Genomic DNA, 15,594 nt, shown 5'->3' with positions numbered 1-15,594 from the left:
TTTTTATAATAACTTCTATTTGAAGAAATGGTTTTATGATTGAAATAATTGTGTTCTTTTTAATACAAATTACAAAATACAAAAAAAGGATTAAGTTGAATAGAAAATTATAAATATATTTATTAAAATAAAAAATTAGCTGTAGTCATGTTTTATTATTATTCTCTTTATTTCCTCCTTCAAGAAGATTTTACAAACAGAATAATGTAATTACAATGATATATAAGATAAAAGATACAAAATCAAATAGATGGTAAGGCAAAATTAGTGTACAACATAATAAGTGAACATAATAGAAATAAGTTAATCAATTTGAGTACAGTTTACAAAAGAATACATAATTAATAATGTTAAGAATCATTCGAAGTATACATTAAGCATTTTTGAAATATGATTGACTGACGCCATACGAAATTCTGTTAACTCTAATGTATTCAGTTCATACGTTATATTGCCACCAATCAGTAGGTGAAATAATTCATAGTCTGAATGAGAGTGTAAATATACGCTAAACATAAGTTCACATGTATTAATGACTTGACACCATAACTGATCTCGTAAGTCTTCTGTACAATCACATTGTAAAACTATGTGGGTATATACATCGTTATGCATTTGTCCACATTTATGACATAATTCATTTTTTTTCTGAATGTCTTAGAAAAATGTAAATCTGACAGATCACTTACACATCTATTATGAAACCATCTGTCACAGCCAGCATCACAAGAAACCATATCATCAAATACATTTGAGATGTGACACCCATCTGCTTCGCAATCAATAAAAATATCAAATGATAAAGAAGTTTTCTTTTGCCTATGCCTACTCATTTTTTTCCTAGGAAATTTATTAAGGATTCCATTGGAAATACATTCTACAAGATGTTGTCTCATGCAAGTGGTGTCAAACTCTAATCTTCACTCCCGTTAAACCCATTGAAACAAAATTCTACCAAGTTAGCAATAGCGAAAACCCCACAGTCAACCCACGTTTTTCTGTTGTTGCACATTTGGTAATACTGTTTTTAAAACTTTTCTATTTTCCCCATATGATGATGACAACTGCATTTCTAAAGAAGCTGACAAATGACCCTTATTTTTCGTATTTCCTATCAAACTATCAAGAATGTATACTTCCCCACTATCTACCTCCTGTACTGACACTACCCAATGGTCCTCACCTGTATGATGAATTTGTGCTGATGCAGCGCTAGTTGGTTTCATTCTGAGTGCATAGTCCCACCACGGACTTAGATAACAATCTAATTCCGTGTTCCCACTTATTGTTTTTCAAAATTGGAGCATAACCTGTATCTTGCATTCCGCCTATATTAGGAAACTGGTTTTTTTTTAAATTATCTTGTACGTAACACATGATATTACCACATCGTTTGTTATCAATTAATAAATCATTTTTATCCTTAAAACTTAGCGTACTTTTACCATTATCCATCCAGACACGTCTTGTTTCTGCGGGCTTAATAAGCGACGGTCTGTCATCTGAAAGATCCACTAAAATATCACTTACATTCAGTTTGTTCTTTTTTGGTAATGAAAGTCTTCTTCTTTGTTTTACCTTAGGACTGGTACTTACAACTGGTTCAGATATACTTACACCATCACTACATTGTATGTCTGCTATTGACTCAGCTATAATACTTACATCTTTTGTATCTTCTTTTTCTTCTATTATATTTGACAATTTCTTACGAGTTAAAGAAAGTCTAGACCTAGGTTTTGTTTTATTCGGAGTATGATGTGTTGTGATAAGAGATAATTCTCTTATTCATGTAAAAAAAAATAGCAGATAATTAAATGAAAAAGAAATAATGAAATAGTTGTATTAACTTTTTTTTACATATTATGCATATTTAGCACGAGCCTTGACGGAGTTATGTCCCCTTAGTACGGGTACGGGAGTAAACAAAACACCCGCGAACACAACAAAGTCAGAATTTCATGTGAAATATGTTGTTTATTTCAACGAAACTTACATAATTATAAACAGTAAGGTATTTTCTTCAATATATCTGAAAATAACATGTTAATTTTCCCTAAATTTCTAGTTATATGTGAAAAAACGTGATTTTCACGGTTGACTGCGGCGTACAAGTTTTACCCCCTTGAAAAACACATTATCGTCGATTTCTAAATTATTCGATAATAAATAAACATTTTTGTAATTGTCAAATTTAGAAAATAATGTTTGAAATTATCCTATAGTTTTATAAAAATGATAAACGATCGCGTTAATGAGATATTAAAATATCTTTATATTCCCGGTACGGGGTTTTAGTCCGGGTCCGGGAACGGGGTACAAGATTTACCTACCACCCTTCCACTTCAATCCAATATGTCTGCGCCCACCAAGTCAACGTGGAGTGGGACGAAGGAAAGTGGTTTGCCATTTTGAACGCAATTACAGGCATACGGAATGGTAACTTTTTAAAATGCATTATGCTGAATGACAGAGTTTTCACTGCCGGCTTGTTTTGATGTTGTACTTTTCACTGCCAGCTTAGGAATCGGCGTAATATATATATATATCCACAGGTCCAGTTGGCATAAAAGTCGACTGGAGCACCGACAAATTTGGATATATAGTCAAATCTGACTATACATATATAGGACGAATGCATGTAAACAAACAAGTCAATTTTGGTCGCAATTTCTTTGTGCATATTAAAACATCGGACAAACAGGTGAATCGGTGAAGCAAAAGAGTCTAAAACCTCCAATTCTGGGGACTTTGTTGATTTTCATCATTGCAATTTTGGTACTTGCATCTGTTTTATCCCTTGTATCTGATGGTTATACCATGCCTTAACGATTTCTGTAATGAAGCAGCAAATATTGCGTTACCAGGAATCTCATATGCACGCACTGACACTTAAATATCATAAGTTAATACCTGTTTTAGATAAATAATAAAATTTAAAATGTAAATATAAAGATTAGACTGCATTTTTCAATGTTTTTTGCAGATATGAACGCAAATTGGATACTTACATACTTGTGATGAAGCCTGCTATGGATTATATATGTATGAAACCAGTTTGCATTCATATGGGCATAAACATTGAAAAATACCCCATTAGGAGTGTTTTGCAAAATAAACAGTATACTACAACAACTTGCATGCATAAGCACTCCACAGGTCTGCTTTCTTCAATTAAAAGAACGTTATAATGAAGTAACTAATTTTTTGTATCGTTTGACTTTCATGATGCAGATGAGAAATGTTGTCAAATGTCTCGTTTTAAATTTATTATGATTATGGATGTTAAAAAAAATAATTTGATGAGTAATTTGATAGAAAAATGGAAGCCAAATTGCTCCTATTTAAATACATATAATTCAACACGTTTGAGTTTGCTTTTCTTTTACGTAGATGGTTAAACAGAAAGGAACAAAGCGTAAGAGGGAGGAGGGAGATGACATACTCAAAGAGGCACCCAGAGGTATGTAACAGATCTCCATTAATATTGATACTAGTTTACAAAAACGGAACAAATGGACTCTGTATGTAATCCTCAAGACTAGGTGAAGTAAGAATGAGTCAACGACGTGTCAGTTAGCAAGCTATTTATTGGAGGACATGACCAAGGTTGAAATAAATGAAAGTTATAGAGATAAATGATTAGAGTTCATTTAAATGGTATTCTAGTTTTTATGTCAGAAGTGAGAATAGTTTCAGCTAAAAGCATGGACATGTTTTGTACACAGAGATTGGGGTGGTAGAGTACGTGGAGAACCGAGCCGCAGAGATCAAGGCCCTGCACAAGTATCTTGGAGTGTCGAGGAGCAACCGTCTTGTTATGCAGCTTCTCCCTAAAGGTCTGAGGCGGCGCGCCCTCAGTCACAACATCAAACGACTGCCAAGGCGACTCCGGGAAGCTGCTAAGAAAGAAGTATGCTAAAACTTACATGGAAATAGACATTTAACAAGTTATATTTCTATAGGATACTACTTCATATGCATTGTATCAAAGAACAGCTGCATCCCTGTCAAGTAACCAGACTTTTCAGCTCATAACCAGATGAACATTGTCTATCCAGATATGACCCTTTGTATTAAAACCAGATCTGTAGTGAAATGACTAACATGTCATGTTTTAGATACTGTATACAGTGTAATTTTCGCTGCAGTCAAATTTTGCCTTTTTTTTTTGACCTCCATGATGAGGGCCAATTTATTATGACAGAAATATATGTAAACAACATAATAAACTTACGGGTAGTTATGAAATGAGAAGGGCGAAAAATAACTCTGGGTGATAATTGATTTCTTGGGCAACAGGTGAAAGTTTAGCTATGTGAAAATTGCCCAGTATACAGCGTCCCAATGCAGCACCATGGGAAATACTCTGCTCTCACAGGGAAACACTAACACTATTTTGACTATCAAATTTATTTTGAGTTTTCATGACACTAACTCACATTATATTACTTGTACCACTAAATGTTGAGCAAGGTAGCATATTCTGTGACACTTTGTCGTTGTGTAGGATGGTGGAACTGTTAGGTATTACAGAGTCTGATCATGACCAGATATGGGACTTTCAGAGGTCGACAGGTATCAGCTGAAGCTGGAGAGAGATAATTGTGAATTCAAACATATGTAGGACTCCGGCTAATGTTGTGAAACAGCCACTTGGCACTACATGAGAACTAAGGAAGTTCTTATGATGGTGGGCACTAAGACCCCTTTGGAATCTCTTGTTAATTATCATATTTACAAGATCATCTATTGTGGTTTTTATAAAATATTGTAAACTTTCTACTGAGCACCTGCAAATTTAAGAGGCAGATCTTATGTATCTATTATCAATTACTGTCTTTATCCTGCAATAAGTCCAGAGGGTCAACACATAATCTCTGACTCAAATTAGGAGGGTTGGCTTATTACAGGAAAATGAAATTTCATTTTGTGGCATTGCTACTGAACTGCAGGAGATATGGATGGGCTTATTACTGGGCATGCACTTATTGCCGGATAAATACAGTACTCTGCAGAGTGTGCTGTGATAAATTCCACTGATCCTATTCAATAGTATCTGACGCCAGTGTTTAAGCTGTAACTATCGTATACTTATACATTAATACATTAATATCAAACATTTCTGTTGTTCCCCCAGTATGTCAACCGGGATACAAAGGCACGGAGGAAACCTCCAAGTCGAAAGTTTCGTCGGCGCCCAAAAAATTTACTGGAAGAATACAACAGAAGACAGCGAAAGCATGTCTGGTTAGAGACCCACATTTGGCATGCAAAACGATTCAAAATGGAGGAGAAATGGGGATACAAAATTCCAATCCAACCTACCGATAAAAGCAAGAGAGCATCCTACAGGTCTACAAAACACCATTGTCTCATTCAGGTACAATGATTGGCTGGAACTCAAATTAGTAATCTGTTAGGACTGTAGGAGCTGACATTAGTATTTATCAATGAGAACTGTAGGATCTCACATTAGTATTGATCTGTTCGGACTGTAGGATCTCACATTAGAATTTATCTGTTAGGACTGTAGGGCCTAGCATTAGTATTTATCTGTTAGGACTGTAGGAATGTAGGAACTCACATTAGTAGTCATCTGTTAGAACTGTAGGATCTCACATTAGTAGTAATCTGANTAGTAGTCATCTGTTAGAACTGCAGGATCTCACATTAGTAGTCATCTGTAAGGACTGTAGGATCTCACATTAGTATTTATCTTTTAGGACTGTAGGATCTCACATTTATATTTATCTGTAAGGACTGTAGGATCTCATGTTGTATAAATATAATAGGACTAAAGGATCTCACATTAGTATTTATCTGCTAGGACTTAACGATTGTAGTGGCCTCCTGATCTTAATAGTTTGAATTGTTTTATTTATTTTAGGACCATTCGTACATGTGTTGCATAGAGCTGAAAGGGCCAGAACATTGCCTATTGGATGGTCTTTGTCACATGACCAATAACTCAACAGGTAACTTACATAAATGCTAAGTTTGTTTTGTACAAACAGAAAATGAAAACTTATTTTGTGAGCTTGTAACAACATCTGTTTCCTTTGTCAAGCAAAGAGTGTAAATGACGGGTGTCTCGACTCTAAACTGCTGAAACAACTCACTAAGGCACAGTGGGCCGAATCAGCTGGTGGCCCCCCTCCATCTCTATTGATCAATTCCCCTTCTCTTCTGACCCAGATGGGTTCTTTAATTTTCCTGACTTTCAGGTTGTCCTCCCTGTCCAGCACTTTCAAGTTGTTCCAGTCTATGATGGGGTCGTGGTCTGTAATGGCTGATTTATTGTATCGTTTCTATGATGTCTTCCTTGTATTTCTATTATATAGTTGCTGTTTCATAGCTTCAATGTCTTTCTGATGTTCTCATTGGCGTGTCCCGAATTATTAGTTCATCCAAAAGACAAATTGCTAAAGGAAGACGAAACAGGGTTGTTTACAGAATTCCATGTAACAGCTGCAACCATTGCATACATTGGGGAAACTGGAAAGAACATCAGAAAGACGTTGAAGCCATGAAATAGCATTTCACTAAGTAAAAGTATTTACAGTATAAATTCCTGTCCTTAATTCCTTCATAAGTCACCTAAGCTGTGCTACACACACACATCTGTCATGTTTGATTGTAGGCCAGACCTTTGCAGCCAAAGGTTGTCTGTCGGGGATTAGGGAAGGTCACACCATGCTCTACTGCTGCGATCAGTATCCACTCCAGGCCATTGGGTGTGCCTCATTTCTATGGAAACCAGTGACAGGAAGTGATATCACAGTGAAAACTGTCAGGCATTTATGGATATGGGTCCACCCTGCCTGTCACGATCAGATCTGTCAGAACCTGGAGAAATCATTCCAGTCATCCGGGGAAGTCAAGACAGTAACTCCAGCAAATAGCACAGGAATTTCAAATAGGGACAATGATAAAACAGAAACAGATGATACTCCCCAGGACAAGTCAATAACATCCAAATCTGTACCTACTGACTCGGACAACAATGAGACATCAAAAGATAATTCTATAAAACCAAATCTAAGTTCAAACAATTTGCAAAATAATGACACTGACAGTGAGAAGGAGCTTGTGCCCTTGAAGGTGAAGGTTGGTGAGGTGGAGATAGAGTCACTGAAGGATCGTCTGGTGCGGTTACGTCTGACAGGTCCCGCGTCCCAGACAGTCCTAGCACAAACACTTCAGGTACACTATCCTAGTACTTGATCAAATGTCCTGTACATGTTTATGCAGTCGAGATCCTCCAATTTCATTCTGATCATTTTATAATTTTGACAAGTGCCTCACTTTGTTTTGACAAAAAATACAAAGACACGTACATTATGTATCCGTGTGGAACTCGTCACAATTTGGTATTACATACTATTAAAATCTTTTTAAGAAAATATCCATTTTTCTACCATGCACACTTCAATCACTTTAAAGCCATGTAAGCATTTTCCATTCCTTTAACATAACTACATGTTCAGAAAAGAACACAGCATTGCTCTAAACAGTTCTTGACAAAATTTGTAGAGAAGTTGTTAGGGTTGACACAAAAATTATGGTCCGTCTTGTGACCTCAGTAATAATCCAGGGGTTACTCTCACTTACGCTCTCTACTCCCCTCGGATATGTCACAGCAAAATTGCATGCCTTCAATTTTTGCTGACATATTCCAGGGGTGTAGAGAGCATCAGGGAGCGTAACCCCTGGAGTATCGAGGATGGTCTTGTTACTGGATGACTGAACATCACATAAAGAATTCCTGTCCTTGTCTCAGCCTAGAATCCATTGACTTACAGGTGGCCGACATGTTGCCACAGGCAGGTAGCAGTGACTTGTGGTGGCATCAGCTCTACGGCAGGGATCACATGGCCATCGCTCACACCCAGCAGAGGCAGTTCTGGAATGAGGTCACTAAGTGCAGATCTCCAGGGGAGCTTACTCCGCACCTTGTGTTGGGTTTGACGGTGAGAGACCCCAGGATCCTCATGCCTGACATCCGAACTAAGGCTACAGAAACCCAGGAAGGTAAGGAGGCTACTAGTGTTCATTTAGCTGATCGCAATACTTTGTCATAGCAATAAAATTTAATCCTGGTGATTATTTTACAAGTGTGTATATGGAGACCAAATTTAAGGGACATTTATGCGATTCAAGCTGTTTTAGATTAAAAATCTTGATTGAAATGAAAACAAATCTCTTTTACATGTTATGTCCATTACCAGGAGCTGTCTACTGTTGAGGTACAATTTCTATTTATGGCAAATGTAAACATTTTAATGTATTATTTATGTAGACATTTCAGTGCATTTTGTACTTGCCTCTGACAGTGTGCTAGTTATTTCTAGAGATAAATTGGAGGATATCTGGTGATTGATATAGGTTAAGTTGCCTTGAAAGTGCCTTCATCTGTCTGTTTGTCTGGCAGTCAACATACAGTTTGAGATGAAAAATGCCTTGGGGTTTTGTCAATACTGGTTTATCAAAGGAGGTGTATAAAGGAATAAAAATGGAAAATTAGACTTTGAAATACCTTGACAGTAGGGGAAGCAGCAATGAAATGAGGGACATTATATCAGAGTTAGGTGGTCGGGTGGCGCAGTGGATATCACACTTGCCTTGCACCAAGGTGGCTGGGGTTTGATTCCCTAATCCGAAGTGGAAAGGTATGGGTCACCTGCCTGACCATGTGGGGTTTCTTCGAGCACTCCTGTTTCCTCCCACATTAAGACCCCCTGGCGCGAACATCTGGGCCAATAAATTATGATTAGTATAAGTTGGACTGATTTATTTCATAATTGTTGTAAAATAAATAAAGTTTATATTATATAGTTTTACTGTAAGTAGCCAGAATTAGAGCTCTACAATTTTATTGAAGTAAGTAGTGTTCTGAAGGTAATAGGATTGTGTCACCATTTCTCAGTAGAATTTCTTCAAATTTTGTAGTTATATTGCTTTGAAGTAAAGAAAATTTTCTGCCACAAGAAAAATATAGGTTGTCAGAATTTTGAGGATTTAAAATGGAAATTTATGTCAAAAGGAGAGAATTTTGAAAGAAAAAAATGAAACACACAATGTTTAACAAAAAAATGTCAATAAAAATGAGACTGACATAGATTAGTATTGCATTAACGTATATCAATTTCATAAATACTGAAATTGTGTAAAATTAATTATCTATAAACGATTAAAAATTGACATTTTATAATAAAACCATATACACATAGAAATTGCAGGTAAGAGTTATCGTTCTTGAAAAACTTAACAGTAGTGAAATAGGTAGCCGGTTTCCTGAAGTACAGAACAATGGACACATGTGACTCATTGATTAAAAAACAACTGAATCAATGCCTGGATTGCTTTGAAATACTTTAATATTGAAAGAACACACTGTTCTGCCAATAATAAACATATAATATTCATCAGTTTAATATCAAACATTAGAATATGCGGAAATTGTGATACTGTCTCCTACATTGGATTTTCAACTAGGGATGCACTTCCTATTTCCGTTTAGCAATACACTCCTATGACCTTAACAAACAATTTGTGTTTGTGTATTGTTTGTAGTGGAGAGCGACTCTTGTGCCATGTCTGAGGCTCCCGTACCAGATGTGTCCTTATCGGCCATTTGGGACCAAACAGTGAGGTCCAATGTCAAACAAACCAAATTAACAGACCAGAAACTCAATCACCTGAAGTCAGACCACCTGATACCTGGTAAGTTGAAGCTGCTTTATAAATTTGAAGTATTACTTCAAGATTCAAATTCTATTTTTTTTTTTTTTTTCTCCCTCTGTGAAGATTATTATTACAGGGAATGTAAACAACATAATATACTTTAGTACATAGTAATTAAATGTGAAGGGAAAAGTTTATACTGGGCGAAAATTGGTTTCATGGGCAAAGGGCGAAATTTTCCATTTCCAGTAAACACTGATAGACATGTGCTATTGTTCTGTGGTGTTAAAGTGATATTTTGTAAACATTTTGACTTTGATTTCTTTCAGGAACTCCACTAGATCTAGGTGAAAAGGAATCCAAAATCCCCATTATCCTTATCCAGACTCCAGGGGTTAGGTCAAGGTCCAATGGTCAGAGAAGTACAGCTCCCAGTTACGGTAGTGGATGGGACATAGTGATTCCGGCTGGATGGAGCATGGCATTCTGGGTAGCATTTAATTACAGGTGTGCACGTGCAGGTGGACTGCGGGAGTCTGAAAGTCTGGCTCATGAACAGGGGGTGTTGCACTTCCCACAGGGCTACCCAGACACTGTTGTTGGTAGAGAGGACGAGACGAATCTGTGCCACCAATTAATGGATACGTACAACAAGAAACCTCCAGCCAAGCGTCCTAACTACACCAAGCTTGGCATCCAGTGCCCATTCCAGTTCCCATGGAGAAGCCTAGTGAAGCAGTGGGCAGTGAAAGAGGAAATGCAAGATGAGTGGAATCAAACTGGAGGCAACTTTTATGTAATGAGAGACAAAACAATTTTGAAGAAAATGAGTAAAGTTCTATCGGATGTAACCTGGCGAAAGTTGTCCAATGAAAACAAAGAGAGCTTATTTACGACAATGGTGTCTATGTTGAACAAGAATGATGAACTTCTGACTTTGGGAAACAAACACACCAACTGTTTAGTGCCAGTGGAGGTTACCATGGTAACTCGAGGTTGTTCTGAAAGATTTGCAAACATAGCCATTCCACTGCAAGAGGATTTGGCAAGGCTAGTATCAAACCCGAAATCTGGCGCACCCATGGAAACGATTCACAAAGAGGAAACGAGGAGAGAGAAAAACGAGGAGAAAAAGAAAAAAAGAAAGTTACAAAAGAGTGGAGGAGCATGTAAGACAGAAACAATGGATAGTGCTGGTAAAAATAAGGTTGGAAATGAAAACAAAAACTCTGCTGATGGTCAGGGTGAAGCACTTGATGTTGATGAGATCAGTGTCGACCTCATTGACAGCTGTAGTCGTCCTGTGATCGGTTACATAAAGGAAGGAGGGTTCACCCTGGGAGTCGGTAACGGTAGGGGTCTGGGGTTTGTCTCCTTCATCGGACTGTTAAAACTGCTGGACACAGTGCCACACAAGCTGCCTTGTACAGTGTTGGTTAGAAGCACAACCTCTTATCAGTACAGATATGCTTACATCAATATCCCTTATTAAAAGAATGAAACATTTGTTGTGTTTTCCTCTGTACTTGTTAACCTGACCAGCTCTGATGATAAAGTCATTGGACTGGTATATTGTCACTTAAGTCATGGTGTAATACAGTGTATACTGTGAAATCAGTAATGTTTTGGGGCCCAAATTTCATTGTTTCTCGACAAAACACCATTTCATGGGTACATGAATTAATGGATTACTAGTACTCACTCAAATAAAGAATTGCTAATATCAAATTATTATTACTTTGTGGATCTAGGAATTCATGGATGAAGATTACCCACGAAATCAACAAAATTAAAAACCCCATGAAAATTAGTGGTTTCACCGTACATGTAACGCGCACTACTGGAGCCAGAATTATAAGTACACTCGAGATGATTTATAAGTACACTCGAGATGATTTATAAGTACACTCGAGATGATTTATAAGTACACTCGAGATGATTTATAAGTACACTTGAGATGATTTATAAGTACACTCGAGATGATTCAATCTTTTGGTGCCCTATCAATGATAAGTGTTTGTGTTTAGCTTCATTTCCACTCAACTATAAGTGGAGGACCAACATACCTTGGATTATAAATCTTGTGAGGTGACCGTTTGTCTCTGTATAGTTGTTGTCCTCATCATAACTGGATTATGATTGATAACACAAAGTTCAAACTTGGGTGTTTGGGTTGCTCTAGTGGATGTTAAGAACCCTACTGATTTTTGGTGTGGTTTGCGAAGGTCACCATTGATAAAAAAGTCTTTTTGCTTTGTTGTGTTTGTCCCAATAATAAACCTAAGAATGAATTTTCATACAAACTTCAAAGTTGGTATATTGGTTACCCTTGTGGATGCAAATTAAGAATCCTAAATAACACAAAATCATCATAGGTCAATAGCAAACCCTGCATGTCAGGAGGGGGCATCGATATACAATGTACCTGCTTCGGATGCTGGATAAATCTAAATATATTTATTGTGAAAAAACGTTTAAAATTCCCATTAATTCAAATCTAACTTCCATATTTTCAAAGTTTGACAACCAAAAATAATTCTTTGAATTTGAAATTCTATTTTAAAGTTTGAAACAGATAAATTGAGCAATATCAGCAGTAAACAGTATCTTGAATGTTAAGTTTCTGCATATTGCCCTGAAACACCTAAGAAAAGTAAAGATGCCATACTTCATTCCATCGTAAAATAAATTGAAAGATTTGAAGAATTCAACAGGTTTTGAAATTCATTCAACATATTCACCCCTGAAGACACAATTGAACTCTTCCAATTCAAAGGTTGGAATAGTTCATTATCAAATTTCAGGGGTAATGAGTTAAAGCCTTATCAGGAGGCCATACAACAAACCTACTTGCCAAATATAAGTATTCTAAATCTGTGCCTCCTGGTAATTCAAAAGAAGTTGTTTAAAGTTTTATATATATTTGACCCCTGTGACCTTGGAAGTAGGTCAAGGTCATTTATTTGATGACTCTTTATAGCACTCTGTCCCAGGTACCTACTGGCCAGGTATCATTACTCTAGAAGTCTTGGTTATTCAGAAGAAATTGTTTAAAGGTTTTTACAATTTTGAACCATGTGACCTTGAAAGTAAGACAAGGTCATTTGTATGAGGAAACTTAATATCACTCTCTCCCAGGTACCTACTGGCCAAATATCATCTGAAAGCATTCACTTTTGTACAGTTTTGTTGTTGACCATTTGTCATTCGTTCAACACTGGTCATTTTTTATTTTTTTCAGATCACACCATTGGAACAATAAGACAAGGATTTCCTATTATATACAGATCACACCATTGGAACAATAAGACAAGGATTTCCTATTATATACAGATCACACCATTGGAACAATAAGACAAGGATTTCCTATTATATACAGATCACACCATTGGAACAATAAGACAAGGATTTCCTATTATATACAGATCACACCATTGGAACAATAAGACAAGGATTTCCTATTATATACAGATCACACCATTGGAACAATAAGACAAGGATTTCCTATTATATACAGATCACACCATTGGAACAATAAGACAAGGATTTCCTATTATATACAGATCACACCATTGGAACAATAAGACAAGGATTTCCTATTATATACAGATCACACCATTGGAACAATAAGACAAGGATTTCCTATTATATACAGATCACACCATTGGAACAATAAGACAAGGATTTCCTATTATATACAGATCACACCATTGGAACAATAAGACAAGGATTTCCTATTATATACAGATCACACCATTGGAACAATAAGACAAGGATTTCCTATTATATACAGATCACACCATTGGAACAATAAGACAAGGATTTCCTATTATATACAGATCACACCATTGGAACAATAAGACAAGGATTTCCTATTATATACAGATCACACCATTGGAACAATAAGACAAGGATTTCCTATTATATACAGATCACACCATTGGAACAATAAGACAAGGATTTCCTATTATATACAGATCACACCATTGGAACAATAAGACAAGGATTTCCTATTATATACAGATCACACCATTGGAACAATAAGACAAGGATTTCCTATTATATACAGATCACACCATTGGAACAATAAGACAAGGATTTCCTATTATATACAGATCACACCATTGGAACAATAAGACAAGGATTTCCTATTATATACAGATCACACCATTGGAACAATAAGACAAGGATTTCCTATTATATACAGATCACACCATTGGAACAATAAGACAAGGATTTCCTTCAGGAAAGAAAGCTTCAGGAAAATTGATCCATCATAGAAAACCTACCACCTGCCAGACAGATAATTCATTGTCAATCCATATAACTTGGTTCAAATATTTTGCCCTCGAGGAAAAGGCATATTGTCATGATAACATTTATACAACTGAAATACTGCAACTCATTATGGCTGTCAGAGATAATGAACCTTAGATTTACAAGGACAGAAATACACTGAGAATGTTTTTAATGTAATTTATATCAGCATATCAGGACCCTGTGTTGTGAGCTTGGATCTGTTAATGACGTATGGACACATACTGTCTCCTCCATTTATCTATCATGATGGCCTCCATCAAACACAATTAATAAATGAGTCACAGTTTTCTGGATGTATTGTTGTTTTTTATTCACATGTATTTTATTTACCTAATCAGTTTAAGAAAACCAATCTGAAACAAAGGTCTGATATAAAAGAAAATGTATTCATAAATTCAAAAATGTTTCCACTTTGGGTATTTTAAACAGGACTATAGTTTGAACTTGACTGTAAGAGTCCCTGTACAAGGTAGGGTTTGACAGGTATACCTTCACCACACGCCACATTAATAGATACATGGTATCTGATATCAGATTTTCCAGTCATCATGTTTTGTATGTCACAGAAATGACCAATCCCGGTCAGCATACATCTAAATACATAAATGTGTTCACGAAGCCAGGATGACATGACCAAACAATGAGTTGGTCTTAACTTTAGAACCAATTAAGAAATGTATATGATTATACAATAATCATTATATGTATGGAATCAGTTGTGTTCAATTAGTCTTCCTAATCCAATCATATAATTACTGAAAAGAGTGTTATTCAGAGACTGATGTAGAAATTGTTGTCAGTACAATGCAATAATCAGTTTGCATGAAATACTTTGTTTTCCGCCAATGTGTACTGAATAGAAGGGAGAAGAGGGAGGCACTTTTTTACAAACCCCACCACCAAACATACAATTGTATCTGCTGAATTTCAGATTCCCCCTTCACCATGCACCATTTATCAATGTGTCTGTCACCCTTTTCCTGTGTTGAATACTAGAATGGCCACTTGTACTCAAATCTTTCAAGGATGAAACCACTCCATTTATATGGTACATAAGACCTCACTCAACACCCATATTGACAAAATTTTCCCTAGAGTCAATCATAACATAGCAGCACATGTACAGGTCCTGTCCACCCTTTCTGTAAAATCTAATTTTGGGTTGATCCTAAGCCTTTTTTTTCAATCCCACTTTTACTAATTTATTTATTTATTAAATGCATGAATAAGTTAACACAAATATTTTCTGGGATTGATCCCAAAAAGTCTTCTGATAATACCACTTTTCGGGATTAATCCCAAAAAGTTTTCTGGTAAATGCAATCTTATTTCAGTACAAATACTTTTTGGAATTATCCAGAATTAATGTCATGTACATGCATCAGGTAAATGTATAGTTATTGTTGCAAAATTTTTGGGATTGAACCAGAAAATCTGCTAGAATGTCCACCCCAAAACTTTAACTGATTTTTATTTAAACTTTAACTGATTTTTTTTTTATCACCAAAAAACATACACACATCATCAGAAAACATGGCTGCATCAATTTTATTTTGGAATATATTGGGTTCGATGATAATGTTTGTA

The 15,594-nt window shown here is 36.1% G+C and overlaps 1 protein-coding gene across 2 annotated transcripts; it reads left to right on the top strand.

Moving 5' to 3' along the window:
- The first annotated feature begins 2,343 nt into the window (after nt 1-2,343).
- Nucleotides 2,344-11,328, top strand: LOC110460284 (ribonucleases P/MRP protein subunit POP1-like). 2 transcript variants are annotated; one of them, XM_021513109.1, is made up of 9 exons: nt 2,344-2,439; nt 3,394-3,463; nt 3,729-3,913; nt 5,141-5,383; nt 5,891-5,978; nt 6,644-7,206; nt 7,806-8,034; nt 9,574-9,726; nt 10,017-11,328. In XM_021513109.1, the coding sequence occupies exons 1-9, from the start codon at nt 2,437-2,439 to the stop codon at nt 11,177-11,179; spliced, it is 2,697 nt and encodes an 898-aa protein (XP_021368784.1). In that variant the 5' UTR covers nt 2,344-2,436; the 3' UTR covers nt 11,180-11,328. The 2 variants fall into 2 exon arrangements, with proteins under 2 accessions (XP_021368784.1, XP_021368785.1); XM_021513110.1 differs by having other exon boundaries at nt 9,577-9,726; nt 10,017-11,327.
- Nucleotides 11,329-15,594: the final 4,266 nt, after the last annotated feature.

Source organism: Mizuhopecten yessoensis, unplaced genomic scaffold (genome assembly GCF_002113885.1).
Source record: "Mizuhopecten yessoensis strain PY_sf001 unplaced genomic scaffold, ASM211388v2 scaffold10347, whole genome shotgun sequence".
Classification (NCBI taxonomy): Eukaryota; Metazoa; Mollusca; class Bivalvia; order Pectinida; family Pectinidae; genus Mizuhopecten; species Mizuhopecten yessoensis.
Note: the sequence above shows the minus strand (reverse complement) of the source record. Positions and strands in the feature narration are given on the sequence as shown.

What these genes read in the sequence shown, in the direction of transcription:
- LOC110460284 (XM_021513109.1), top strand. An exon ending in GGGAAGCTGCTAAGAAAGAA is followed by an intron (nt 3,914 to 5,140) that starts GTATGCTAAAAC and finishes TTGTTCCCCCAG; the next exon opens with TATGTCAACCGGGATACAAA. An exon ending in TCCTAGCACAAACACTTCAG is followed by an intron (nt 7,207 to 7,805) that starts GTACACTATCCT and finishes ATTGACTTACAG; the next exon opens with GTGGCCGACATGTTGCCACA.